At 54.4% G+C, this 26981-nt stretch overlaps 1 protein-coding gene across 2 annotated transcripts in view; it reads left to right on the top strand.

Annotated features, from left to right (window-relative positions):
- NISCH (nischarin) overlaps positions 1 to 26981 on the top strand; it is a 32944-nt gene that overhangs the window by 1130 nt on the left and 4833 nt on the right. The window contains exons 2-16 of one of the 2 annotated variants that reach the window (XM_004738141.3): positions 1249 to 1332; positions 1900 to 2082; positions 10717 to 10765; positions 11664 to 11827; positions 12199 to 12294; positions 13443 to 13538; positions 14734 to 14886; positions 15529 to 15597; positions 16091 to 16276; positions 16451 to 16579; positions 17733 to 17846; positions 18206 to 18317; positions 22520 to 22644; positions 23792 to 23841; positions 24882 to 26291. In XM_004738141.3, the coding sequence (XP_004738198.3) occupies positions 1249 to 1332; positions 1900 to 2082; positions 10717 to 10765; positions 11664 to 11827; positions 12199 to 12294; positions 13443 to 13538; positions 14734 to 14886; positions 15529 to 15597; positions 16091 to 16276; positions 16451 to 16579; positions 17733 to 17846; positions 18206 to 18317; positions 22520 to 22644; positions 23792 to 23841; positions 24882 to 26291 (3020 nt within the window). Of the gene's footprint in view, positions 1 to 1248; positions 1333 to 1899; positions 2083 to 10716; positions 10766 to 11663; positions 11828 to 12198; positions 12295 to 13442; positions 13539 to 14733; positions 14887 to 15528; positions 15598 to 16090; positions 16277 to 16450; positions 16580 to 17732; positions 17847 to 18205; positions 18318 to 18888; positions 19985 to 22519; positions 22645 to 23791; positions 23842 to 24881; positions 26292 to 26981 lie in introns of those variants that run through there. The other variant, XM_045079162.1, reaches the window with a different exon arrangement.

Genomic DNA, 26981 nt, shown 5'->3' with positions numbered 1-26981 from the left:
CTTTGGCCCTGCCTTCACCCCACCCCTTTGGCCCTCATCCTAACCCTCCTCCTGAGGGTCATTTCTCTGGCTCTTTTTCCTTTCCTGGGCGGCAGGAGGGGGAGGGAAGCTGGCAGGCTGGGAAGGGGCTGGGGGCGGATCCTGGAGCAACAGGCCGGCCCTGGAGAAATGGCTGCTCTTCCTTGGAGGTTTCAGCTGATTTGATGATTTCTCCTCCCCCTTCCCTGCTTGCTGCAGAGAGGGGCGGGACACTGGGACTGGGTGGGGGGGGGGGCGCTTACCAGGTGAACCTTGAGGTTTCTGAGCTGATGGCTGGCAGGCCATCGCCCATGAGCTCATTCAGTGAGGACGTCATCTCTAAAAAGCTCTCCCTATTTCGGAGAGCTGAGCCCCGCCTTCATGGGTATGGGGGACATGGTGATCCAGGCTGATCTGACGGATTGTCTCCGTGTGCTGATTATTATTAATATTATTAAGACACCTTTTGTTGAACACTTGCTGCATGTCAGACCTTGTGCAAGGCGTTTGCTTGAATTACTTTATTCAGTTACTAATCCTATCAAATTTTTAAGATGTAGAAACTGAGGCTCAGAGAGAATTTAGGCTCCTAGTCACTTACATAAGCCAGCCAAGAAATGGCAGAATCAGATTTTAAACTCTGGTCTTCCTTGACTCCAAGACCCATTCCCTTAACCCCGCTAAGCGTTCTGCTGGTCTTGATGGTTCATCACTGCCCTTCCCCCCACCCTCTCGTCAGCTTCTTAGCGCTCTGACGCCTGGCTCAGCAGCAGAAATCCTAGCCAGGAACCGGCTGAAAGCCTTGCGAAGGGACTTGCTTCTAGAATATAGTCAGGGCAACTAGAGAAATAATAACAGCAGAAAAGCTAGTCCTGCCAGACCCCACCCTGTTCTGTCGCTCTTGGGAGTGGGTGGCCTGGCCTGCAGCTCAGGCTGGAGGCTGGAAGTAAAAAACTAAAGAGATGGCTTGATAAGATGGTCACCTTTTTTGTTCCTCATTGTTGAATAGACCCCCGATTGCTCCCAGGTGCCTGCCAGCTGGTGCTAGGATCATGGAGGAAGCTGTGAGGGGTCCTGCTGTTTAGCAACGGTCAGCTGCAGAGACTAGCTGGCAAGGGCAGCCTGACTTTGGCCAGGGGGTTCCGGGTGGTCTGCCGCAATTGCTGAGGGGAGGACGGGGGTTTTCCTTGTGTCTGGCTGGGCGAGGACTTGTCGGTTTCTCCTTTGTAGGTTTATATCATCCAGGTCACTGATGGCAGCCACGAATGGACAGTCAAGCACCGCTACAGCGATTTCTACGATCTACATGAAAAGGTAACTCTTGAGAACTGGGATTCTGTGTCTCAGGCCTTGGGGGGCTTTTAGGCTGCATTTCCATTTTGGCACACGTTAAATTGAGGGCCGAACCGGCTCCATGTCTGTAAGGGTCAGTTTCCCAGGGCGGGAACGGATTTAAACTTGCTCCATCTGACTACAGCTACTCCAGAGTCCCTACTTTAATACTTCACTGTGATTCCATTTCTTTCTTTGGTTTGGGAGAGAGCCACCTTTCTCTGGGTCGTTTGCAGCATGAGTGCTTTAAAAACAGGTCGCTGCCCTGATGGGCGTTCATTCTGGTTTGTAAAAGATGAGGGTTTTGAGGAGCCTGGAGGTATTTTCTGTCTCTGCAGGCTCCAGATGGATCTCCTCGTCTGCATTTGTCCTGGTATGTCTGATGAGGCCAAATTCCAGATGTCCAGGTTGAATCAGTGATTCTGATACCACTGCCAGAAGGCGCTGTGGGAGTTGGTCGAGCACCTGTCCTCAGGCAGCTTGTCTTGGATCCTGCACTGTGGCAGACCCTCTGGGGCTGTGGTTGACCATGCTTCTCTTTTCTTACAGCTGGTTGCAGAAAAGAAAATAGATAAAAATCTGCTTCCACCTAAAAAGATCATTGGGAAAAACTCGAGAAGCTTGGTGGAAAAGAGGGAGAAGGATCTGGAGGTCTACCTGCAGACACTCCTGGCCGCCTTCCCTGGTGTGGCCCCCAGTGTGCTGGCCCACTTCTTACATTTTCATCTCTACGTAAGTTCCTCTCTGGGTCTCTCCTGCCAGCCCACCACCACCAGGCTTGAGGCGGCAAACCAGCGTGAGCCTCAGCTTTCAGGGGAGGCGGGCTGGAGTTGGACCCCGAGGTTAGAAGATGGGGAACATCGCTCCGGTGGCATGTGGGCAGAAACATTTTTATTGACAGATTTGCTTTGCACAAGACCATGGCCGCAGAGAGGTTTTCCTTTACCACATGGCGTTTTGTGTATGGAAACAGCCTGTGGGTATTTAAGCTAGTTTACCAAATGGACGGGGGTAGAGTAGAAACAGCTGCCAGAGCTGGTGTAGAGGAGGACAGTTTCATTGTTGGTTCACAGCTCGGGGCCAAGGAATGAGCCTGTGTTGGCAAAGTATGGCCATCGGAGGGCATCTTTAGGGTCCGAGCTGCTGAGGGTGGGTAGATAGACTCCACTGGGAGTGTGTTCCGGAGCGGCTCCGGATGGCTGGACAACTTTCACGGGCTGCTGGTAGCAGGATGAGTTGTCACACTTCGTGGAGGGAAGTTCGGCCGTGTGAAACCCAAACGTTAAAAACGGCGAACAGTTCCACTTCTGAGAATTTATTCTGGGGGGGAAGCAATCAGGCACATGTGAATAGGACATAGGTACGTTCCAGGATAGGAGCGAAATTCTGAAAACAATCAGAAGTCCAATAGGAGAGGTGCCAGGGTGGCGCATTCAGTTGGACTACCCACTCTTAGTTTCAGCTCAGGTTAGTGATCTCAGGCTTGTGGGATCCAGCCCCTCATTGGGCTCTGCACTCAGTGGGGAGTCAGCTTGGGATTCTCCCTCCCTCTTCCCCTTTGCTCCTCGCACCTCTCAGGCCCGTGCTTTCTCTCTCTCTCTCTCTGTGTTTCTCTTTCTCTCATATAAAAAAATGTTTTTAAAAAGTCCAGTAGGAGGCGTTTTTCCAAAAAAATCAAGGGGTACTACCCTGTAACCAGATATTCCACTAGAAAATGGTGCAGGGGCGCCTGGGTGGCTCAGTGGGTTAAAGCCTCTGGCTTCGGTTCAGGTCATGGTCCCAGGGTCCTGGGTTCGAGCCCCACATCAGGCTCTCTGCTCGGCAGGGAGCCTGCTTCCTCCTCTCTCTCTGCCTGCTTCTGTGATTTCCGTCTGTCAAATAAATAAATAAAATATTAAAAAAAAAAAGAAAGAAAGAAAATGATGGCGCAGCTGTGGATTTGTTGACACAGGTAAATAAGTATGTTACTACAGGAAATAAGGGTGCCATAAAATGGATATGTAGGATACAGTCCTCATTATATGAAAAGAAATTAACATGAGTATATTTGCCTAGGAAAATTCTGAAAGATCATACATCACAGGACTAGAAGTAGTTAATCTCTGGGTGATAGATTTTTGGATAATTGACATGTTTTCTTTTTATGTGGTGAAGATACGAAGGAATCCACTCCATTTTTCAGGCTCAGCTTTCAGGAAGGGACCTGTGGATTGTGGTCTTAAAGGCTCAGATGCGTTTACAACACAACTTCCTTGAAGTGCTTTCAGAGAAGACAGATGAACCCTTTTTGGAGTGCTAGACAGAGCCAGGAAATTTGGTGACGATGCTAGTGTTGGGTCACTAAGCTTGGAGGGGCTGCGGAAAATGGGTGGCATTTACAGATGGGCTGTATCTATATATATGTGCTTTGGATTTTATTCAGTGCTTACCAACAACTGTGTCCATGGCAGTTTCCTGTTGTAGATGTTTTTTTTCACATATACTTCCTTATGTGAGGAAAAATTTCCATTCCTTACGAGAGCATTTCAGATGCTTTACCGGTTAGTATTTTAGGAAATGCTGTTCTTTAAGGAAGTTTTGGTTAGCCATTTAAGGATAAAAGTTGAAAAGCAGCCCTTTGAAAGTGCACTTTGTGGCTAAAGACCTGGGTCTTTGAGGAGCGTGTTTGCCCTGCCCCCAGCATGGAAAGGCCTGGACTGCTCATTGGAGAGCCGTTTGCCTGAGGTGGCCCTGCGCTGGTCGGCCCACATCTCTGAGCTTCTGTGTTGAGGCATATTTTACTGCTTGGAACGGTTTGGACATATTGAAATTACTGTTCAGAAGGGCCCCTGGGTTATATAAATCCAAGGATTTTTGAGAACTACCTGACCCATTGTGAAATTAAATCACGGTTTCTCAGCTGCAGCACAGTTGACTGTTAGGGGTGGATAATTGTCACGAGGACTGTCCCATGCGCTGTTGAGCAGCATCTCTGGCCTCTAGGTGCTGATAGCCACCCCAGGTTGTGACAGCCACAATGGCCACACACATTGCCAAGTATCCCCCCGAGGGGCGAAATCTCACCTGAGAACCACTAAACCTTCAAATGAGTTTGAACAACGAGGGCCTGAAAGATTTGTCAGCCTTTTCTATAGGCTGGGGGTTCTTAGGGAATATTTCTGCCAGCCTTTGTCCCTTCAGTGTCCTCTCTGAAATTATTCTCAACATGTTCCACTTCTTAATGGGGCTGACAGGGTGGACGCAGGGAACCCTGGTTGTCAGGAGCGTGGGTTTTTTCTTTATTAAAATATACTTTACATATCATAAAATTCATTTTTTTAAAGTAGTTTGCCTTTTTTTCTTTAAAATATTTTACTTGTCAGAGAGAGAGAGAGAAAGAGCACAAGCAGGGGGAACAGGAGAAGGAGAAGCAGGCTCTCTGATGCGCAGAGAGTCCAACCTGGAGCTCAATCCCAGGACCCTGGGATCATGACCTGAGCCAAAGGTAGATGCTTAACTGACTAAGCCACCCAGGAATCCCAGAATTCACTTTTATACAATATCCAATTCCTGGGGCACCTGCCTCTGTCTTCAGCTCAGGTCATGCTCTCAGGGTCCTGGGATTGAACCCTGCATCAGGCTCTCTGTTCAGCAGGGAACCCGCTTCCCTCTCTCTCTGCCTGCTTCTCTGCCTACGCAACTCTTGATTTCGTGATCTTAGGGTCCTGAGATCCAACTCAGTGGGGACTCTGCTTCCCTCTCTCTGGCTCTCCCGCTGCCCCTCCCCCCATTTGCACGTACACTCTCTCTCTCTCTCAAATAAATAGATCTCAAAAAAAAACCAAAAACCCCAAATATTTAAAGTACACAATTCCCTGTTTTAGTATATTCGTAGAATTGTGCAGCTATTCCTACTAATTCCAGAACATTCATCACTCTGAAGAGGAACCTTGTACCCATCAGCAATCACTAATGTACATTCTGTCCCCACAGATTTGCCTGTTCTGGACATTTCATAAAAATGGAAACATACAAATATGGCCTTTGTGATGGGCTGCTTTCACTTAGCATGATGCTTTCAAGGTCCATTTGTACTGTACTTTGGTCCTTTTTGCCTGAGTCATATTCTGCCAATTACAACATTATCCATCAGTTGATGGATGTTTGGGTGGTTTCCACTTTTTGGCTAGTACAGATAATGCTGCTGTGGACATTCTTATGTAAGGTTTTGTGTGGACATAGGTTTTCCTTTCTGTTGGGTATGCCTAAAGAGTAGCATTGCTGGGTCCTATGGTAACTTTAGCTTTTTGAAGAACTGCCAAATTTTTTAACATAGTGGCAGCACCGTTTTACATTCCCATCAGCAGTGAGCAGGTTCTCATCTCCCCACATCCTTGTCAGACTTGTTACTGCCCACTTTTTTGATAATCATCCTGGTGGGCATGAAGTAGTATTGCGTGATATCCATTTCCCTAACGAGGCTGAGCCTCTTCTCATATGCTTATTCATCATTTGCATATCTTCATCGGAGACAGGTACTCAGATGTCCTCGGCACTTTAAAAAATTAGGTTACTTGTGTTTTTGTGGTTGAGTTACAGGTTTTTTAAAAATTTTTTTATTATTTTATTTTTTTATTAAAGATTTTATTCACTTGACAGAGAGGGAGAGACAGTGAGAGATGGAACACAGCAAGGGGAGTGAGAGAGGGGGAGAGAGAAGTAGGCTTCCTGCCGAGCAGGGAGCCCTATGTGGGGCTCAATCCCAGCAACCCAGGGTCATGACCTGAGCCAAAGGCAGATGCCTAACAACTGAGCCACACAGGTGCCCTGAGTTACAGTTTTTGTTTTGTTTTAATATATATTTTATTTATTTATTTGACAGAGATCACAAGTAAGCAGAGAGGCAGGCAGAGAGAGAGGGAAGCAGGTTCCCTGCTGAACAGAGAGCCTGATGCAGGGTTCAATCCCAGGACCCTGAGATCATGACCTGAGCTGAAGACAGAGGCATAACCCACTGAGCCACCAGGCACTGTAGTTTTTTGTTTTTGTTTTTGTTTTTGTTTTTATATATTCTGCATATTAGGCTCTTACCAGAAATGTGATATGCAAATGATTTTTTCCATTGTGTGAATTATCTTTTCAGTTTCTTGATAGTGTTCTTTGAAATTCAAAAGTTTGAGATTTTGATGAACTTGGGTTCATTCATTTTTTTTCCTTTGGTCACTTGTGTTTTGGATGTTCTTAGCAACCACTGCCTAGGCCAGGGTTACAGAAATCTACAACTTGGTTTTCTTCAAGTTTATAGCTTTAGCACTTATATTTAGGTCTTTCATCCATGTTGAGTTAGTTTTTATTTATGGTGTGAGGTAAGGGGTTCCAACTTCATTTTTTTGCAGTGTGGGTTTTGATGGCAAGGAAAGAAAGCAGCCCTTCTCTCCGAGGCCAACTCTGAGATGGGGCATGTAGGGGCCAGGGCAGCCCTGTGTTGCTGTGAGAGGGCACCCCTTGGCACTGGGGCTGTTGCCGGGCTCTTTGTCTCTAGACAGCTGTGACTCAGCACTGCTGGAGGTCTCTGTGACAGACCTCATCCCAGCACCCCATGAGCAGAGGTTTTCAAATTCAAAGACGTGGACCCCACAAAGGATTTCTAGCATACCATTTTGAGGCAGGATGTCAACCAGTGGCTCAGGAGGCAGTTTCCTGACCCTTTAAGCTTTTTTTTTTTTTTTTTTTTTTTTTTAAGAGAGTGCACAAGGGGCAGAGGGAGGGGGGGAGAGAGAATCTTAAGCAGGCTCCACGCTCTGCACCAAGCTTGATGTGGCCTCAATCTCCTGGCCCCACAACCATAATGTGAGTGGAAATCAAGAGCTGGATGCGTAACTGACTGAGTCACCCAGGTGCCCCAAACTGTTACCATCTTAACCTTAGCCTTACCGTCCACCTGTGTCCTTTGTCTGAGCTGCAAAGTACTGAGGCTGTAAGTGCTGACAGATTTCCCTGCAGCTTATGGCCTTGGAGCTCTCCGGTGAACTTGAGGCTTGAATCTCTCAATAGGGAATTTTTATTTTTACTTAAAGCCATATTGCACATAACATACCTGAGCCCTCCTAGAATGCCTCACCACAGTCAGGAAATAAGAGTTACATGGGGTCCTGCCCTGCCTCTGCCCCTTCGCCTGTGTGTGTGAATCACACAGTGACGTGTGATTGAGTCCCTAGTCTGTGCCCCATTAACCAGGGCTCTGTGCGGGAGTGTGCGCCAGGCAGGAGTGTTGGGCTGGCCTGGGGTCATTCCTGGGCACAGGCACAGGTGCTGCAGGGTGTACTTGTGGCAGGCTCTGTGTGTGTGGACACACACAGAGTGGTAGCCACCGAGCTACACCCCGACCAGTTTGGGGGTGTGTGTGCCGCTCACGCTGCTGCCCAAGGGCGCACCGCAGCTCGGGATCCTGGCAGGCAGCTGGCTGATGGGACCATAGGATATTTACGGTTGGGTGGTACTGGTTTTTTAAGTAGCTTAATTAATTAATTCTAAAGATTTTATTTATTTATTTGACAGAGACACAGTGAGAGAGGGAACATAAGCAGGGGGGAGTGGGAGAGGGAGAAGCAGGCCCCCCACCGAGCAGGGAGCCTGATGTGGGGCCCGATCTCAGAATCCTGAGATCATGACTTGAGCCGAAGTCAGACACTTAACAACTGAGTCACCCAGGTGCCCCGTTGATTTGATTTTAATTGATTTTTTTTTTTTTTGAGGTATAAAGAATGTCTTTTTTTAAAAACACATCTCAGTTCAGACATTTGTGGCACCCCGAAGCACTTTAGGTCCCTTCCGCCTAGGTTGGGTGAGGTGTGTGGGAGTCACCTGTCCCCACGGGTGACTTCCTAGCAGAATCTGCAGTGACTTAGACCGGGGCGGGGATATTGGGGAATACCGACTCTGCACACCTTTGCTCTGCATGTCAGGCTGGCTTAACCAGAGTTCTGAGGAAGCCAACGAAGTGCTTCTCATAGAAGGCTTGTGCTCTGGACTCAGGGGCCGCCGCATCCCTGTGTGCTCTCTGATGAAGTCTCCGCAGGTGGAGATGAGCCTGGCGAACAAAGTAGGTAGTGTTGCAAAAGTAGACAATGTTACGGCAGCGTGTACTTCCTGTGCCCTGAGGAGTGGAGAGGAATTGTCACATAGTTTGCTTTTTAAAATGGCTCAGAAGTTAAAAAACAAAACAAAACAAAACAAAAAAAACCCGCCCTCTGCTTAGCATGATCCCTTGGCCCTCGCTATCTTGCAGCTTTCCGTACTCTCCAGAAATACCGGCCTTGTCCCCTTAGGGGACATTGAGCTCAGCTGCCCAAAGAAGTGTAACACTGTTAGTTGCAGATGGAGGGCAGGGATCCCCTTCCGGAGGGAGACCTTCTGGGAGCCCTAGTGTCACTAGCACGGGCCTGAGAATTGCTGCTCAAGAGCCTGCCTCTTTCACGGCAGTGGGCCGAGAAGCGCTGGTTTAGATCCCAGCCACAGCACTTGAAACTGTTGGTAGAGAAACCAGTGTTTGGATCATTCCAGGCTCTTACTAATCTTCAATTCTTCACTGCACTCACGGAAACTGTCGTGGAGTTTCAGTTGTTGAGCGAGACTGAAGTTGAACTTCAGCCTGAACGGGGAGCTTCTCTCCTCCCCGGCTGGAGCCCTGGCGGCCCCTTTGCGTCTGACCTTGGATCTTGCCAGACCCTGCGCCCGTTAACGCTGGGGCCATGTTTGCTTATTTTTCCCACCACTGGGCTTTTTGTCCACTGGTGATGTCGAAGGGGGGTTCTTCTCATACTATATGTAAACTGAATTTTGAGCAGTTTAGAGAAATAACCACATTTTTAAAAGCTAGCATAAAGTATTAAGAGAAAAAATTAGGGGTGCCTGGGTGGCTCAGTGGGTTAAGCCGCTGCCTTCAGCTCAGGTCATGATCTCAGGGTCCTGGGATCGAGCCCTGCATCGGGCTCTCTGCTCAGCAGGGAGCCTGCTTCCCTTCCTTTCTCTCTCTGTCTGCCTCTCTGCCTACTTGTGATCTCTGTCTGTCAAATAAATAAATAAAATCTTAAAAGAAAAAAATTAGAGGAATATTTTTATAATCTTGGGATGGGGGAAGAGCCCTAAAGTCACCAAGGAAAAGAATCACAGATTAAACAACTTTTATACAGATGAAGCCTTTCTGTGTGTCAGGAAAACCGCCACAAACAAAGGTAAAAAGACTGCAGGACAGGGAGAAGATATTTGCGGCATATAAACAACCTTTGGCATATCCATCATGTATGAAAGATAAAAGGGAGACAAACAGACCACAAAGGAAAACAGGAAAAGGACACCCTGTCTCCCACAGCCTGGTGCCTGTGGAGTCCTGTCAACATGTGACTCGCACGTCCTCGTGGCAGAGATGTTCCCATGAGTCATGAAGGCAACGTGCGGCCTCCATCTGGGCCTGTTTACCAAAAGTCCTGTTGGCTGCCACCTGGCCATGCATGAAAATTCTTACCTGCCCGACGTGGGGCTGGGGGCTCTGGGGTCCTGCCCTCCCCAGGATCACACACGGAAGTGCTGAGGCAGTGGATCATGTACAGAGGGAACCTACAAGGCCAGGTGGCTTTGCTGCTCTCTGGCCTTGTAACATTGGCGAGTACAGCAGCTCCCCACCTCAGTCTGCTCATCTGGGAAACAGGGTTCAAAATACCATCTTCTCACATGGGGCGTCGGGGCCACGGAGCGTGCCCAGCGCGGTTCAGGTCCCAGCACACCAGCTGTTAATATGACTGCGGGCTCAGTCTTTCAGGCCTCCTTAAAGGACGGCTTTTCCTGCCTCTTGCTTAGGGCCCTGGGGCCTAGTGGTTTGTTGTTGTAGGGCTTGACGGATGAGCACAGGAAGAGAGCCTGCGCTCACTCTTTCTTCAGGCCCCTTTGGAACATGAAAGAAAGTAGAAAGAGTCACTCTCAGAAGAAACAGGACTTTTCTCTGTCATGCTCTCTCCCAGGGTGTTCTGGGGCCGGTTTTGGGAGCTGCCTGCTTCCCGGTTGACGGTCAGGACAGCCAGGTTCTGCCGGCCTCCCAGGCCTCCTGTGTCGGCCAGTACCTGGGCATGCTGTTGCCGCTGCGATAGTCTGTTTCCCTTCTTCCTTTGAAGCGACATTCCATGTGTCCACAGGACTGGAAATACTCATTTTCCCTTCCTAGGCACTTTGATTTATAGTTTACTCTCTCTTTTGGTGTGTGTTGTAAGCTCTGTTTTATTAGCTTTCTGGAGAGCTGGCATTGCAGCAGCAGAGAGAGTAGCTAGCAGGGACTGTGAGTCCCAGCGACTGGGGACAGGGTCTCTTTCTAACTGTGTGTTGTTTTCTCTGCAGGAGATAAATGGCATCACCGCGGCACTGGCTGAGGAGCTCTTTGAAAAAGGTGTGTGGCCAGGAGTCCCCGAAACAGTGGGTGCCACTGGTCCAGCCCTGTCAGGCAGCCAGGGACCCAGGGTGGCCCAGAACTGCCGACAAGTCTTCACCAGGGCCCGCCTCCCCATGCTTGCTCAAATCCTAGGGCCTGGTCCACAGCCGAGCCTGCCTGCCTGCCTGCCTGCCCACCAGCCCCACAGGCAGCCAGGTCTAAGCTGTGGTCTTTTACCTTAGGACTCCTGAGTCCCCATGTCAGTGGCTAACCCCAGGCTCAGAATGTAGCCCAAAGCCCTGTGGGGGAGTTCTGGAAGGTGGGTGAGCTGATGCCCTCTGCTCTGTCCTTACCGGAGAGAGTTGAGACATCAAACAAAAGCCAGTCCTGGGTCACGGCCGTGCAGCAGAGAGCCTAGTGACAGTAGCTAACAATGCTTCCTGCTGCTCAGCCCCGTCCGGCATCTCACTGCCTGCCTTCCAGGCCGTGCAGAGAAGGGCCCTGAGGACGCGAGGGTACATGGCTGGGAGGGGCAGAGCGAGCACTGGTTGTGAACACTGCCTGCCTGCAGGTCCTGGCCTGGGCTGGCCCCTCAGGCCTCAGCTGACCTCGGGCTGTGGGCATGTTAGAGGGGGTGGGGTGGGTCTGCTGCCCCTGGGCAGCCTCACATCGGCTTCATCTCAGCGCACAGATCCTAAAGCAGCCTCAGCCCAGGGAGGCTCTCCAGTCACACGGTCTCGGGGCCCTTCCCTCCTTTGTGATTACGTGACCTGGGTCTGCTCTGTGCCCAGCGTGCTTTCAGGACCATAGCTTCGTCCTGAGTGCTTGCTGACTATGGGCCAGGGGGGGCCGATGCCCTGGCTGCACACCAGGGCTGGGGCTGTGCACTCACCCGGGGGGGGCATGGCTGTTGCAGGAGAACAGCTCCTGGGGGCTGGCGAGGTCTTTGCCATCGGGCCCCTGCAGCTCTATGCGGTCACCGAGCAGCTGCAGCAGGGAAAGCCCACCTGTGCCAGTGGGGATGCCAAGACTGACCTCGGGCACATCCTGGACTTCACCTGTCGCCTTAAGTACCTGAAGGTAAAGCTGTGGCAGCTTGGTCATGGATTGCCACTCGTTTGTGGGCATGGAGCCCCAGTGGGGCTGTGGAACTCATTGGCCCTGTGTGTGTGTGTGTGTGTGTGTTTGTGTGTGTGTAAAGGTGGCTGTGCCCTGGAATGGGGAAGGCCACCTTTGGTGTTCTTGGCACTGCACTTCTGGCTGTGAGCACCAGGGGGCAGTCGTTACCCAGTACCCCCTTTAAACTTTGGCTTCAGCCAACTTTGTTGACCCCGCAAGTGGTGAGCGGAGGTTTGTGCCTCCTGCGCCCCATGTAGCCCAGCAGAGCCGCGAGTCAGGTTGCACAGCTGCTGCTGCAGCGTCCTTGATTCAAGCCCGGTGTCTGGCCACAGGTTTCAGGCACAGAAGGACCGTTTGGGACCAGCAACATTCAGGAGCAACTCCTGCCTTTTGATTTGTCAATATTCAAGTCTCTTCACCAGGTGGAGGTAAGGCCCAGGGCCCTTGGAGTCCAGGTGGGGCAGAGCCCACAAGGATGGTCTTGCCTCTGGTTATCTGCGGCCAGAGAGTGTCTGGTTTACCCGTTAGGCGCCGTTGCTTTTGCGTTTGTCGGTGTGTGATAGACCCCAGCTAGGCAAGTAAGGCCCACCTGAAGGTCTGGAGAGAGGGGCCTCTCCTGCTCTTGGCTGGTCCGGTCACAGGCAGCATGTGGACAGAATGGAGCACCAGCACTTGGCTCTTTCTTCTCATTGTTCAAGTTGAAGGGCTGGGAGGGCGTCCTGAGGGTCAGGCAGAGCCAGTTTCCAGTCTGTGTTTCCCAGGACACAACTGCAGAGGGCTTTGAGGGCTCTCTGCTCTCCAGTGTGCCCACATCTAACAGGAAGTATTTTGTATTACTTCCTACCCTATTCCTGGGTTCGAGATGTCAGTTTCGTTAAAACGTTTTTTAAAAGCAAGGAGACTCAGTAATGGGTACTTTTTAAAAATGCCTTTAAAGCATCTATTTCTAGAGCATGACTTCTGTGTTCAGCCCTGTGTCCTCATGGACACTTCCTGCTGGAAGCTTCCTGACTGCCCTATGAAGTGGGTATTTTTATTCCCATTTTGCAATTGAGAAAACTGAGGGTTAGGGAGGTAAGAAGTTTGGCCAGGACCACACAGTCAGTGAGGGGAAGCTGGGATCTGAATTCAGTCAAGTCTAACTCCAGAGCCTCTGCTGCCCATGGGACTGTTCTGCCTGCACCTTTCTGGGCTAGTCCCAGAGACTTTGAGGACCACCCTAGACAGGAACCTATGGTGTGTGCCTCTGCCAGAGCTGGCTGAGGAAGGATTGGGAAGTTAGAGGAGTGTCCAACCCAGCCTCGGCTCACAGGCTGAGGAGGCCCCATGGTTGGGGTCTGCCGGTGGGTGGCGTTCATGGGCGTACAGGGGCATGTAGCCCTGCCTCCTTGCTGCAGGATAGCCAAGGCCGGTGAAGCAGGGCTGGGTGAGCAGGAGGGTCTTTTGTGTCCTCACTGTGTGCCCAAGGCCTTTTGCTCTCAAGTTCTGCTTTCTAGAGCCCACTTTTCCTCTTCACCTGCCAAGCTTCATTCAGCCCTTATAGCCTTTTCTGAGACGCATCTGTTCTTTGTTCCAGATAAGTCACTGTGGTGCCAGGCGCATCCGGGGACTCGTGGCATCGAAGCCCACCTTAGCCACAATGAGCGTCCGCTTCTCCGCGACCTCTATGAAGGTAAGTGCCACCTGTTTCCTGCCCCGGGCACTGAGGGGCAGGGCCCTGTGCTGCGCGCCAAGGGTGGGTGCGAGCGTCCCTGCTGTCTGCCGGACCCAGAGGTCGGACCTTCCCCTGGACAGCCCCACACTCGTGCAGATCCTCCCAGTGCTGGACCGTCCCTGGGACGCGTCAGTCTCTGCCTTCGTCAGAAACCCATACTATTGAACAAGATAGTTGAAGGCACTGGGTCTCCCCACCCCCACCCCCTGAAACGTCCCTGGTTTTGGAGGGGAACAAGTTGCTAAGCGGTGGCAAGTGGCAGAATGTTCATTAGACTGACGTGTTTCTTTGAGCTTGTGAAGTCCTGGCTCAGCACTTTTCGTGTCCTGCTCTGAGTGCACGTGAAGTAGACAGGCCGGGTTGTAGGAATGCTGTGCTCTGTCATTTGTGTGTGAGCAACAGAAATACTTGAATTGAGAAAGTAAGGGGTTTCTTCTCTACGTACCTTTTTATGGATTCCATCTTAGCAATGCTCAAATCCTTCCACTGGGATAGAACAAACATGGTAGCTACTTTAATGACTTGTGGTGTCTGATGCAGATACGGGTTTGGTGGGGTCGTGAGGCTGCTGGCTGAGCTAGGAGGCTTATATAAAGAGCCGATGGCATTGGGCAACCTGGCCCCTCTCCGAGGGGCTCCCTGTGGCCTCGCTCAAAGAGCCCAAGCTAGTCCATTGAGGGAGGAGAGGTCTTCCGGAAATCAACTGCAGGACAAAGAGGCCCGCCTTCCTGCGCTTTGATGGTGTCCCTGTTTCTACCCTGTGTAGTAATGGACGGTAATGGACAGTAATGGCCCACGGTCCTCGGTAGGGACCATGGCGCCAGCCCGGAAAGCCTAGTTGCCTGGAAACGCTGTGATTGCTGGTCTTGAGCTCCTGAGGTTGAAGCCAGAAACGGGATCACCATGGAGAACAAGGCTCTTCTGCGTTTGAAAAGCATTTGCTAATGAGGCAGGGTCAGAACACATTCCAAGTGGCGATTAGGCTGCCAAGCGCTTCAGGTATTTCACAATCGGGTAAAGCCATATGAGCTGAAGCCCATTTTAATGCAAGTTCACTTCCACATGCTAAATATGCTGAAGCCCTTCCTGAAATTTTGCAACGATTGTGTTGCGTGAGGGCCAAGTGTGGTGCTCAACAGATGTTCTTACACAGGAAGTCCTTGTTCCCGAAGCCTCGGAATTTGACGAGTGGGAGCCAGAAGGCACAGCCCTGGAAGGCCCTGTGACTGCCGTCATCCCCACATGGCAGGCCTTGACCACTCTAGACCTGAGCCACAACAGCATCTCAGAGATCGACGAGTCTGTGGTATGCTCTCAGCCGTAGGCACCAGGGGCTTCACTGGCCTTGTCACACCCGGAGGTTGAGTATGCAACTTGGCCTTTTCCAGAAAGACCACAGACAACCTGTGCCCATGCTCTGTGCCCATGCTCTGTGCAACCTGTGCCTGGAGTTTTTAAGTTAATTTTTGAGTGGATTCATTGAAATAGATGAGGTAGTGGTTAGGGCCCAGTGACGTCTATTGATCAAATGTACATTTGATAGAGAAACATAGTGAGGATATTCCCAGGGAGTGGAGTGGGAAATTCACTTCATGGATTCCAGACACACCCCCATAAGAGTGACATCTTGATAGCATTTGGGCAAGAGGAGAATGATTCCTGTATTTGTGCTCTTTGGTGGGGTTGGGTAGGGTTGAGAAGAGGGATGAATTTCCTTCCCCGTCTAGGACCTTGCCACCGTCCTTTTCACAAGCCAGGGGTTCTTAGGAACAGTGGCCCATGTTCAGCACTGGGGGCCCTGTTTGCCCCTGGGACAGGCAGAGATGTCCAGCTGGGGCGTCTGTAGTCGGGAGGAAGTGTCTCACGTCCCATCTACCAGGTACAGGGGCCACCAAAGTCCCCCTTCCTAGGGTAACCTCAGGCATCTCTCTTCTTTCTCTTTGTCAAGAAACTGATCCCAAAGATTGAGTTCCTGGACCTGAGTCACAATGGAGTGCTGGTTGTGGACAACCTGCAGGTAATTCGTGTCTTTAAAGACTACCCTCCATCGGCTGCTTGAGGTCCCGTTCTCCTGAGAGTTTAGGAGGCCGATGCTGCCTTGGGAGCTTGGCTGTCCCCTGGAGTTTTCTCTCATAGACCCCTGAAAGGTGTCTGGGTGCACAGGAGGTCTGTAAAGTCAGGGTCTGCTGGTGTTCCCATGGACTGGGCGATCGTTGCTCTAGGTTCAAAGAGTGGGGGAAAGACGTGAAAATAGAAAATGAGTGTGATGACCATACGCCTCCATCACGATGATGGACAGCCTGATTTTCACAGCTCGCCCCACTCCTGTGGGCTGTGATGCTTCTGGGAGGCCATGGTGTGTGCCAGGGAGCATGGGGTGGCACTTGCCAGTAGCTCTCTGGGGCAAGTGGGCGTTGGAGGTGGGGAGGCCCCTGCACCATCCAGGGCTGCCCGCCTGCTGCGGAGCCTTGGTCTGAACCAACTGTACCCTGTTCTCGATGCCGCTGCAGCACCTCTACAACCTCGTGCACCTGGACCTGTCCTACAACAAGCTCTCCTCCTTGGAAGGGGTGCACACCAAACTGGGGAACATCAAGACCCTCAACCTGGCGGGCAACCTCCTGGAGAGCCTGAGTGGCCTGCACAAACTCTATTCCCTGGTCAGCCTGGACCTCCGCGACAATAGGATTGAGCAGGTGAGCCTCAGCCCGGAAGGCTCCTGGGGTCCTGGGGTGGCTCTGCCTCAGAGCTTCTCCCCCTGAAGAAGAAATCGTAAAGCTGGCCTGCGTCAAAGAGAGGCCATCGGTCATGTTGGCCTGTCGCCGTAGCATTCGAAGGAGGGGTGAGGGAAGGGGACTCGTCTCTTGCAGCTGGAGGAGGTCAGGAGCATCGGCAGCCTCCCGTGTCTGGAGCATGTGGCCCTGCTCAGCAACCCCCTGAGCATCCTCCCTGACTACCGGACCAAGGTGCTGGCTCAGTTCGGAGAGCGGGCCTCCGAGGTAAGCTGCTGAGGTGGGTCTGCTCTGTTGGAGAGACGGTCTGGGTGGAGTCTGGCTTTGCCCCGGCGGCGCCGGAGGGGATGGCTGCTGTTCTGTGCACCTCCCTGCTTCAGAAGGACCGCTGGCCCCAAGGGACCTTTCGGTTCTGGGAAGTCTGCACACACACACACACACGCACGCACCCTCCTGCCCACACACACCCGCCACTAGGAGGAGGCTTCCCTGCTCTTTCTGTGGGGGCACCAGCCACCCAGGTTCCTGCTGGCCTCTGTCCTGTCATCTGTGTCAGAGCCTCAGGCCTGGACGGCTCCCCACCAACCAGCAGGCACAGACCCAGGGTGGAGGGACTGTCTTTAGCTTGTTAGAGTCACGCTTTGTTTTGTAGACTGCAGACTATGAAGGGTTTGCTCCCCTTTGCCAAAGTGGTCCGGCCCAGGGTCTGCTGCCTGCTGCGTGTGGGCCGCCCCCCCCCGCCGCCATGCCAGTGTCACAGGTCCTCAGGCAGACTCACCTGCCTTCCACTCTCGCAGGCCTATCCCCCCACCATCCCAGGCCAGAAGATACCTGGGCGTCTGTCCGCACCCTTCCCCTGCCACCCTCCTCATCTCTTTTCAGCCCTGAGCACCCCTTTCTTCACCAAGACTGTGTCCACAAGATGCCCTTTTCCCCTGCCCTCCCATCAGGCACCCCCCACCCCACCCCATGGCTGCATGGTTTGGTGTCAGCTATTCCACAGGCCAGCGACCACAGTGCCACCCCTCACTGCTTACTAGTCACGGCCCCCTCTTATATCTGCCTGTTCCTATTCCCTGTGCCTCTGCCCTCCCAGTTCCCCAGGCCTCTCCTCACTCTTAACTGATCTGAATTTCGCCCTAACTGGGGGCTTGGTTCAGGTCACTACCTTCCCCAGCTCCCAGCCACCTGCAAGGCTGTCCCATTGCCTCCTCTTCTCAGAGAGGGACTCCCAAAATGGCCCAGGCAGTGTGGGAGCTCCCAGGTCACCTCCACGGGGGGTGGAGAGCTCGCCTGCCAGGGGGCAGAGCCTCCCTTGGTCTCCCGTGTCCTCTCGGGGCCTGGCCCACACATCTGCAGCGCCCCTTCCACGCTGCTCCTGTCAGCCCCTGCGCTGACGGCCGTTCTCTGAATCCTGTAGGTCTGTCTGGACAACACCACGACCACAGAGAAGGAGCTGGACACTGTGGAAGTGCTCAAAGCAATTCAGAAAGCCAAGGAGGTCAAGTCAAAGCTGAGCCACCCAGAGAAGAAGGTGGGTCTTTGTGTGGGAGGTGACGGGAGTGACAGTGAGGAAAGCCAGCTGAGAGGGGAGCTGGCTCGCCGTGGGACTGGGCCGGGAAGCACACAGGGCCCCTGCGTCCCGGCTGCACCCCTCTGTGTTTGGGCTGCCGAGCTGGGGCAAGCCACCCCCCCCCCCGTTCTCCCCTACGTGAGGGAGGCACAGGGGCAGCACAGGCCTCTCAGGGTTGCTGCAGACTAGGCCTGACCACCTTCACCATCACCGCTCTCGAGAGAGCCGGGAGCTCCTTCCTCCTCCCTGGTGGCTGTGTCGGGATCTGTGCTTCCTGACCTTTCTCTCCCCCGGGGGCTGACTTGAGCACTCCTCCTCAGGTCATTGAGGATTCCCGGCTCTCCGCTGCCCCTTGCATCCGACCCAGCGGCTCCCCTCCCAGTGTGGCTCCTGCCACGGCCTCCCTGCCCCAGCCCATCCTCTCCAACCAAGGTAATTGTGTACATGTCTTGCCAGCTAGCGGAGTGGCGCAGATTCCGCCTGGGCCTCCTGGCTGGGCAGGGTTCAGACATGGGGTGGGGGGCATGTTGCTGTCTTCAGGCGGCACCTCTTGGGGTAGCTCGGGGAGGCGGGGCTCTGCTGGCTTGATTTCAGCTCTGTTGTTTGCTCACCAAGGGCCCCCAGTCGGTCTGAATCCCACATCCGGTTCCTGTAGGATCCCATGGGTTTGCAGTGGAGCCCTGAGGCTGCCTTGTGAACAGGCTTCTCGGGGCTGCTGCTTTTAAGGACCCTGCTCCCCCCAGGCAGCATGGCCAGTTTGGCTCCTTGCTTGCAGGACGCCAGGCCTGGTGACCTTCCTGACTCGGGCACCCCGGCCCCTGTGTAGAAACTTTCTTTTTTAATCATTGCCTCATCTCTATGGCTCTCGTGGTGCAAGCCAGCCCCAAAACACCATGTGTGTGTGTGGGCCCAAGACGGGCCGTCTGTGGACCCGTGGAAGACCAGTTCCCGAGACCCACCCACTGTCTTAGCGTTTTCAAAGGGCTTTCACCTCTGAACCCAGGCATCCTCGGAGATGAGTGAGTGAAGCAGGTCCCATGAGAGTGTCTGCTGGCCCGGCCCCCACGGAAGAGGGGAGGGTGTGCCGTCCCGAGTGGAGCCAAGGCTCGGGACACACAGGAAAGAACGCCGCCCGCCCGCCCGGGCTCCTGGAGACGCAGAACTTGGTGTGAGGTCTTGGGAAAACAGTTTGACCCTATGTTTCAAGAGCCAGAAAAACGTTCCCACCCCTTGACCTGGTAACCCCACTGGTGGGGATTTTATCTGAGTGGGATAAGTGAATGGGGAAGGGGGAGGGGAGATGCTCCCTGCAGCATTACTCACGCTAACCAACGTGGGGCGTGAGGGGCCTCAGAGGATGCGAGCTGTGGTGCGAGCTGCTCTCCTGCCTTCACCTCAGAGAGGCGGGGGCTGGCTAGGGAGAGAGGGGAAGCGCTCAGGTTAAATCAGAACGCCTGTGGCTGGGCGGCACACCAAGCTCATGACCCCGAGGTAGGAGAGTGAATCCACGAGAATTCACGGGAACGCAGTGGTGGTGTTAAGGGCCAGAGGAATTGTCCATCCGCTTTTGTAACACTCTTGATCGAGAAGTTTTGGTTTTATTTTTTTTACATGAAAGGGGAGGGGGGCTTGTATCGCTGCAAAGAAGCTTCCCTGCCGCCGGGCCAAAGCCCTCTTGGGGGCCACCAGTGCGTGCTGCCCTGTCACGGCACCGGCCAGCCTGCAGAGAAGCCGTGGGACTAGGCCTCTGGGGGACGGGGAGATGCGACTGGTCTTCGAGGCCAGGCACCTGCCGGTTCTCAGTCAGCGTTTGCTGAACCGATGAACGAGTGAGTGTGTGAGTGGACGAACAAGCGGAGAAGCAGCCGGTAAAGTGCAGACCGCGGGTGCGGGAAATGAGGGGTCTGCCCCTGGGGCCGCAGCTGCAGGCAGCCCCTGGTTGGGCAGGCGGGTGTCTGCCCCACTGCCAGGACGTGTCACAGAGTGGCTCACTGTAGTCTGTCCCCCCACCCCCACCCCCCGCCCGTTTGCCGTCTACCAGACATTGAGACGTTGTCTCCAGATTTGCACCTCTTATGAATAAAACTGTAGTGGACGTCTTTGTGTGCACATCTCTTTCCTTTTTGTGAGAAACAACAGAATTTGGGCCCCATCTAGGTGCTCTGATGCCTCTCGTCTCATCCTGAGTGACCCTTCCTGACCACTTGTTTGTAGAGTCCATGGTCCAGGAAGGAAGCAGAAAGACTATCCCTGTCCACGTTTCCTCAGTTCCAAACAGGGTGTGGGTGGGTAGTGGCGAGAAAACGTGACTTTTTCTCCCTGAGATGGAGGAATCGACAGAGGGCTGAGCTCAGCCATGTGCTGCCTGTCCAGGGTCTTGCCTGGATGGGCCAGGATTTCTCCAGAAGGGAGCAGCTCTGCTCCCAGCCTGCTCCCTGGGTAGAGCTAAACGTGCTTGTGACTACACTGGGCGCTCCCCCGTTAACACCAGGCCTCTGGTTGTCTCAGGAGCTGTTAGCCAGCTTGTTGGAGCCATGGAGGATTGTGACCAGTAGGGGCTGACGGATGACATGCCAGAGTTGATTCTTCAGCCAGGTCCGTAGAGAAGTGGTCAGGAGCAGGCACCCGGGAGGGAGGCAGCTCAGTGCATCCCGGCTGCCCTGGCCCAGTGCCTTCAAGCAACCTGCAGCCTCTCTGAAGCTCGGTTTTCTCAACTGTAAAGCGGATATACCCTACTTCATCGATTCTAAGATGCACCCGTTTCCACCCCGTGACTTCTCTGAAATTGAGATGTGTCTTTCGGTCAGTGGCGTCTCATAGTCGCGCGCGGTCAGCCAGCTGGCATTCGTGATGGAGCCGTGTGAAAGCCTGTGGACAGCTGCTGAGACCAAGATGGCGCCCCATCCGCGCATCTTAGAGTTGATGAACTGTGGTAAATAATGAGAGGCGTGCATGAGCTGACGCTGGGGACGCGCTTGACAGGGCTCCTGGCTCCTCGGGTGTGGCCAGGAGGGGCTTCCCTTCCTTGCATCCTTGTCGGGCGATTCCAGATGACCGGAATCGTGCCCCTAAGGAACCTGGAGCCTCTTGGGGAGGTGAGCGTGTGTGCTGAAGGGAGAACAGGGCAAGATGACGTAGGGGCGTTTGTAGAAGGGAGAGGCGTATCTGGAGCAGAGCTGACTTGGCAGTGGAGGTGGTATGTGAGGTGGACCTCGAAGGAAGAGAGACTCTGAGCGTGTGAGGAAGGAGAGGGGCGGACTCCGGGCTAGAACAGTGCGCTTTGTGCATGGCTGTGTGCTTGCTGCCTTCCTGCTGCCTGTGCCTAGCACCTGCTGCTTTCCTGGGGAGGTGGGGGGGGGTGGCTCTGGGCTTGGGCTCTTGGCTTGGCTAGTCCGTGGGCAGAAGACCTGGGCTGCATGAGTTGTCCTGTCCCTGGGGGGCAGCTGAGCTGCACAAAGGTCCATGACCTCTGGAGCTCAGTCATTTCACTGAACCATGGTCTCTGGTGGCAAAGCCAGGCAAGCTCTGGGCCCCTTCAGACCTCTGTGAAACTGGGGGGTCAGAGTTCAGCCTTCTCCCAGCTAGCTACATTTAGGAAAATGTTTAAAAAAAAAAAAAAAAACAACTCATTACCCTCACCCACTGCGGAAAACGTCTGGAGTGAAGTAACAGGCCCAGGCAAGCTGTATTCTTCAAACAGCCTCAGCAGGGTTCAAGAACGCCAGGTGTTTCTGGGGTGCATGAGTCAGTGCGCTGGCCGTGGATGTGGCCCAGGGGAGGAGGGTCAGTGGGGAGCGGTCTGCAGCCCTGCATGCCGAGCACAGTCTGTCCTCACCAGCCCTGGAGGAACACCGCCTGCGAGAAGGCCTGGCCTTGCGCGCGAGGAGTCCCGAGCCCTTGCGTATCTGTGAGGCCCGTAGAGGTGGTGTATGAGTGGGCTGGGAGGCCAAGTTCAGCCATTCTCTTAGAGGGTCCAGGAGTGAACACGTTGAAGGCTCTTGATGGACATACTGCCACACCCGTGCCCCACTGCCCAGTTAGGCCAAGGCCAGACCAGGCTGTCAGACCTTCACCAAAGCAAGGCAAAACAGAGGTCGTGTTTCGACTTGCCCTTTCGCGGTTCCTCATGGGGTGCGCCTCGCTTCCCATCTTCTTTCTGGCAGCCGTTCCATTGTGGGATGGCTGCTTATGCCTGCCGTCTCCTAACGGGGTTTCCAGCACACACACACCGCCCCCCCAACTCCCATCTTTGTTATCTGGAAGAGCCTTTTATAGCCTTTTATAGATTAAAGACACACTACTTTGTCAACTATCACAAGTACTTTTTCCTCATATCCTTTTTATCTTCGGTTTCTTCTCTTCCAGAAGTTTGGTGGTGATGTAGTCACGCACATGTCCATGTCTTCCTTTGGGTTTAGGTGTAGAAAGTCTGTCCCTGCCCTGAAGTTAGATAAGCAGTCTTTTGTTCTTCGAGGTCAAGATTTCCGTTTTTAACTTTTCTTCCGTGATCCACGTGGCTGGGTTAGAGGGTCTGATGAGGCCCCCAGTCATGCCGGTAGCCTGAGGGCCCAGCCGTGTTTGTTGAATGGCTACTCTCCCTGCCTGCCCTGCCCGCCCACCCCTGGTCTCTCTAGGTATCATGTTCGTGCAGGAGGAGGCCCTGGCCAGCAGCCTCTCATCCACCGACAGTCTGACTCCCGAGGACCGGCCCATTGCCCGGGGATGCTCAGATTCCTTGGAGTCCATCCCTTCCGGACAGGTAACACCCTTCTCCTTCTGGGGATTGCTTATTGCTGTGGACCGAGTGTTCTGCCTGCAGCTGTCCGGAAGTAGGACTGGCCTTGGCTAGACGGTGGAGGTGGCCTGGCTGCTATTGGAGCAGATGCTGCCACTGCCTGGTGCACTCTGCTTTGTGATGAGCAGTTTGTGTTCCATCTGTCCGTCCGTGTGTGTGTGTGTGCGCACGCGCGCGTGTGTGCATCTGTCTGTCATTCTTGGAACTAATAGGAACAGGCAGTTTTCTCACTAGGTAGGCCCTTGGAGGCAAAGCCAGGTGGTCCTTAGCCCCTGTACGTAGACTATTCTGGGAAAGGCAGTTCACAAAGCCCGAGGTGGGGATTGTTTGGGTCTCACGCCCATCAGGAAGAGTTTCTCTGCTGTTACCGGGCTCACTGGGCTACTCTGCCGGCCCCTGCATGTTACCCTAGTAGACACACTGCGACTCCAGCACCTCCTCTGTGGCTGCTGCTGAGGGTTCTGGAACTTCTGTCCTGGGAAGAGAGGAGGAAGACAAGTGTGATGTGGGCATTCTGCTTGGCTCCTGGGCCTCCATCCAGCCCTGTGTTCAGTAGGTCATGGCCCTGTGACCCTGGGCAGTCTGCAGAGTCCTTGCTCTGTCGCAGCACTCCTTGGCACTCCTCCCTTCCCTCTCCCCAGGATCACACAGTCGGAGGTGCCCAGGCCTAGGTCCTCTGCACTGCCCAGAGACCACTGGGAGGGCCTTGCCAGGTGCTGCACAGCCTCTGCTCGTTGAGGTCTGCAGGCCAGCTGCCACATTGGTAGGCTGTCCGTGTGCCACCCTCTGGGGTGGCATGGGGAGCACTGGGATGCCAGACCTCAGACACGTGGTGAGCTGCAGAGTGGCAGAGGTGCTGACCCCGGGCACGGGCTGGGGCTGGACAGAGGTTGCAGTCTCCGCTCCACTGTACACTGCCGTGTAACTGGCTGAGTCTCTCTCAGCATTTCTGGGGCCCAGAATCTGTCCCCGAGGGAAGCGTTGGGGTGGTAAGGAGCTTCCTGCAGGGTGGTGAGCTGGGATGGGGTGCCTGGCTCAGGGTCCAGCCCCCAGTAAATGCCAGGGGGTGGCTGCAGCAGGTGGGGGCTCACTACATGTTCTTCTTTGTCAGGCACCTTCTGATGATTTCCGGGACATCCCGGGAGCTGTTGGCGGTGTGAGGTGAGGAAGAACTTAAGAAGGCATCTGAGGCCTTCTGCACATGCCCAACTGTGGACTAGTGGGAACCAGTGGGATTTTGCTAATAGTCTGTTCATAGAAGTTCTTCAGAGCTGTTTCTTTCTTTGACTATATAAACAGCAACAAGATGGGCTCTGATCTGTTTCCACATCCTAATCCCTGAAGTTTGCTGGACATGTTACCCCAGAGTAGGGGTCAGCACATCGAGGCCGATTTGGTCCACGGCCTACCTTGTACAGCCTGTGAGCTGAGAATGATCATTATATTCTCGAAGTATGATTTAAAAAAGAGAGATTATGTGGATGGGCTCCTCCAAAACCTGTGGTGTTCACTCTCTGACACTTTATAGAAGTTCTATATGTGATTTTCACGGAGGGGAGCAGTACCCAAGAGAAGGTAGTTTTTTTGTTTTGTTTTGTTTTGTTTTGTTTTGTTTAAAGATTTTGTATATTTGAGAAAGAGAGCACAAGCTGGGGCCAGGGGCTGAAGGGAGAAGGAGAAGCAGATTCTCTGCTGAGCAGGGAGCCTGTGCAGGGCTGGGTCCAAGGACCCTGAGATCGTGACCTGAACCAAAGGCAGACGCTTTAAAATGACTGAGCCCCCCAGGCGCCCCAAGAGGAGCTAGAACTGAAATGTGGAAGTCCTAAGACCCACCTAGCTTACTCCCTGACTTCCATCCCAGAGGCCTCTGGGTGCCCTTGAAGGGAACCATGGTCAGTAAGTGACTTCATGCCCTTGAGCTCTTGTTCCCTTTGGGGCTCGCAGCCAGCATCTGTGCAACTGAGAGGGCTTTGTGGTGCTTTTGTTGGGGAGCCTGCGTGGTGTGGCTAAGGTGGGGCTGAGTGCTAGCAGTCTGGGCCCTGGGGGTGTAGATTGTCCCTGAACTGGCAGGCCCGCCTTCAGGCACCCCGGCTCCCCACTGGGGCACTTGTGGACCCAGGGGTTCAGCAGACGGCTCTGCGTGTGGTCGGTAGGGCCGGTCCAGCCCAGCATGCAGATGACCTTGGCCTCTCCCCGCACAGCCCGGAGCACGCAGAGCCAGAGGTCCAGGTGGTGCCGGGGTCGGGCCAGATCATCTTCCTGCCCTTCACCTGTATCGGTTACACGGCCACCAACCAGGACTTCATCCAGCGCCTGAGCACGCTCATCCGGCAGGCCATCGAGCGGCAGCTGCCCGCCTGGATCGAGGCTGCCAACCAGCGGGAGGAGGGCCAGGGCGAGCAGGGCGAGGACGACGAGGACGACGAGGATGACGAGGATGCCGCGGAGAACCGCTACTTCGAAATGGGGCCCCCGGATGCGGAGGAAGAGGAGGAGGGCGGCCGGGTGGAGGAGGAGGAGGAGGAAGAGGAGGAGGAGGAGGAGGGCGAGGAGGAGCGCCTGGCCCTGGAGTGGGCCCTGGGCGCGGACGAGGACTTCCTGCTGGAGCACATCCGCATCCTCAAGGTGTTGTGGTGCTTCCTGATCCACGTGCAGGACAGCATCCGCCAGTTCGCCGCCTGCCTCGTGCTCACCGACTTCGGCATCGCGGTCTTCGAGATCCCACACCAGGAGTCGCGGGGCAGCAGCCAGCACATCCTGTCGGCCCTGCGCTTCGTCTTCTGCTTCCCGCACGGCGACCTCACCGAGTTCGGCTTCCTCATGCCGGAGCTGTGCCTGGTACTCAAGGTGCGGCACAGCGAGAACACGCTCTTCATCATCTCGGACGCCGCCGGCCTGCACGGGTTCCATGCCGACCTGCGCTCCTGCTTCGCCCCACAGCACATGGCCATGCTGTGCAGCCCCGTGCTCTATGGCAGCCACACCACCCTGCAGGAGTTCCTCCGCCAGCTGCTCACCTTCTACAAGGTGGCGGGCGGCTGCCAGGAGCGCAGCCAGGGCTGCTTCCCCGTCTACCTGGTCTACAGCGACAAGCGCATGGTGCAGACGGCCGCCGGCGACTACTCGGGCAACATCGAGTGGGCCAGCTGCACGCTCTGCTCTGCCGTGCGGCGCTCCTGCTGCGCGCCCTCCGAGGCCGTCAAGTCCGCTGCCATCCCCTACTGGCTGCTGCTCACGCCCCAGCACCTCAACGTCATCAAGGCCGACTTCAACCCCATGCCCAACCGTGGCACCCACAACTGTCGCAACCGCAACAGCTTCAAGCTCAGCCGCGTGCCGCTGTCCACAGTGCTGCTGGACCCCACGCGCAGCTGCACCCAACCGCGGGGCGCCTTCGCCGATGGCCACGTGCTGGAGCTGCTCGTGGGCTACCGCTTCGTCACTGCCATCTTCGTGCTGCCCCATGAGAAGTTCCACTTCCTGCGTATCTATAACCAGCTACGGGCCTCGCTGCAGGACCTAAAGACTGTGGTCATCGCCAAGACGCCTGCGACTGGGGCCCGGTCCCAGAGCCCCCTCGTGGAAGGCCAGGCTGCCGAGGACAGGGCCAGGTGAGACCGAGCACAGGCTCTTGGGGCGGGCGGGGGTGGGCACTGCGTCTGAGACCATTCACCCCAGATCAGATCGGTGAATGTGTACATGTGTGAGTGGGCCCAGGTGGGCCCCGTCCTCTCTTCCTCCTTGGCCTCTGACCAGCCTCAGCGTTGCCCTTGTCTCCTTCTGATGCCCCGTGCCAAGCCTTACTGTGGTGGTGAGCTGTATTCCCCCTTTCAGGAAGGACTGGGTCACTGAGGGGCTCTCTCTCTGCATGTAATTCTGTGAGCTCTCTCCAGAGGAGCTTGTTGGCTGAGAGCAGAGCGTCTGAGGTCTGAGTTTGAGAGCCGGGTGGTTCCCGCATTCAGAGCTTCTTTCCTTCTTACAGCAGGGGAGACAGAGAGGGAAGTGGTGGCAGTCTTGTCCTGTTCTTCTGCCCTCTGCTCCTGCCCCCTCTGTCTGGCTTCCCCCTGGCTCCTTGCCCGAGTTTCCTTCAGGGCCATCTGGAGCTGAGGCTAGAGGGAGGCCTGTGAGCAGCTGTGATCATACCCTCAGCTCACCCACACCCAAAACTCCAGAGGGGCCTCGTGCCCTGAGGGGTGCCCGGCTTCTGCCATTGCTCCCTGGCTTCACATGTGCTGGGGCTTCCCCAGCCTAGGCAAGAAAGCCCTTCATCTGTTGGTCCTCCTGTCCTTGGAGAGCCCCTC

This window comes from Mustela putorius, unplaced genomic scaffold, assembly GCF_011764305.1.
Source record: "Mustela putorius furo isolate JIRA1106 unplaced genomic scaffold, ASM1176430v1.1 tig00000095_pilon_pilon_pilon, whole genome shotgun sequence".
NCBI lineage: Eukaryota > Metazoa > Chordata > Mammalia > Carnivora > Mustelidae > Mustela > Mustela putorius.
Note: the sequence above shows the minus strand (reverse complement) of the source record. Positions and strands in the feature narration are given on the sequence as shown.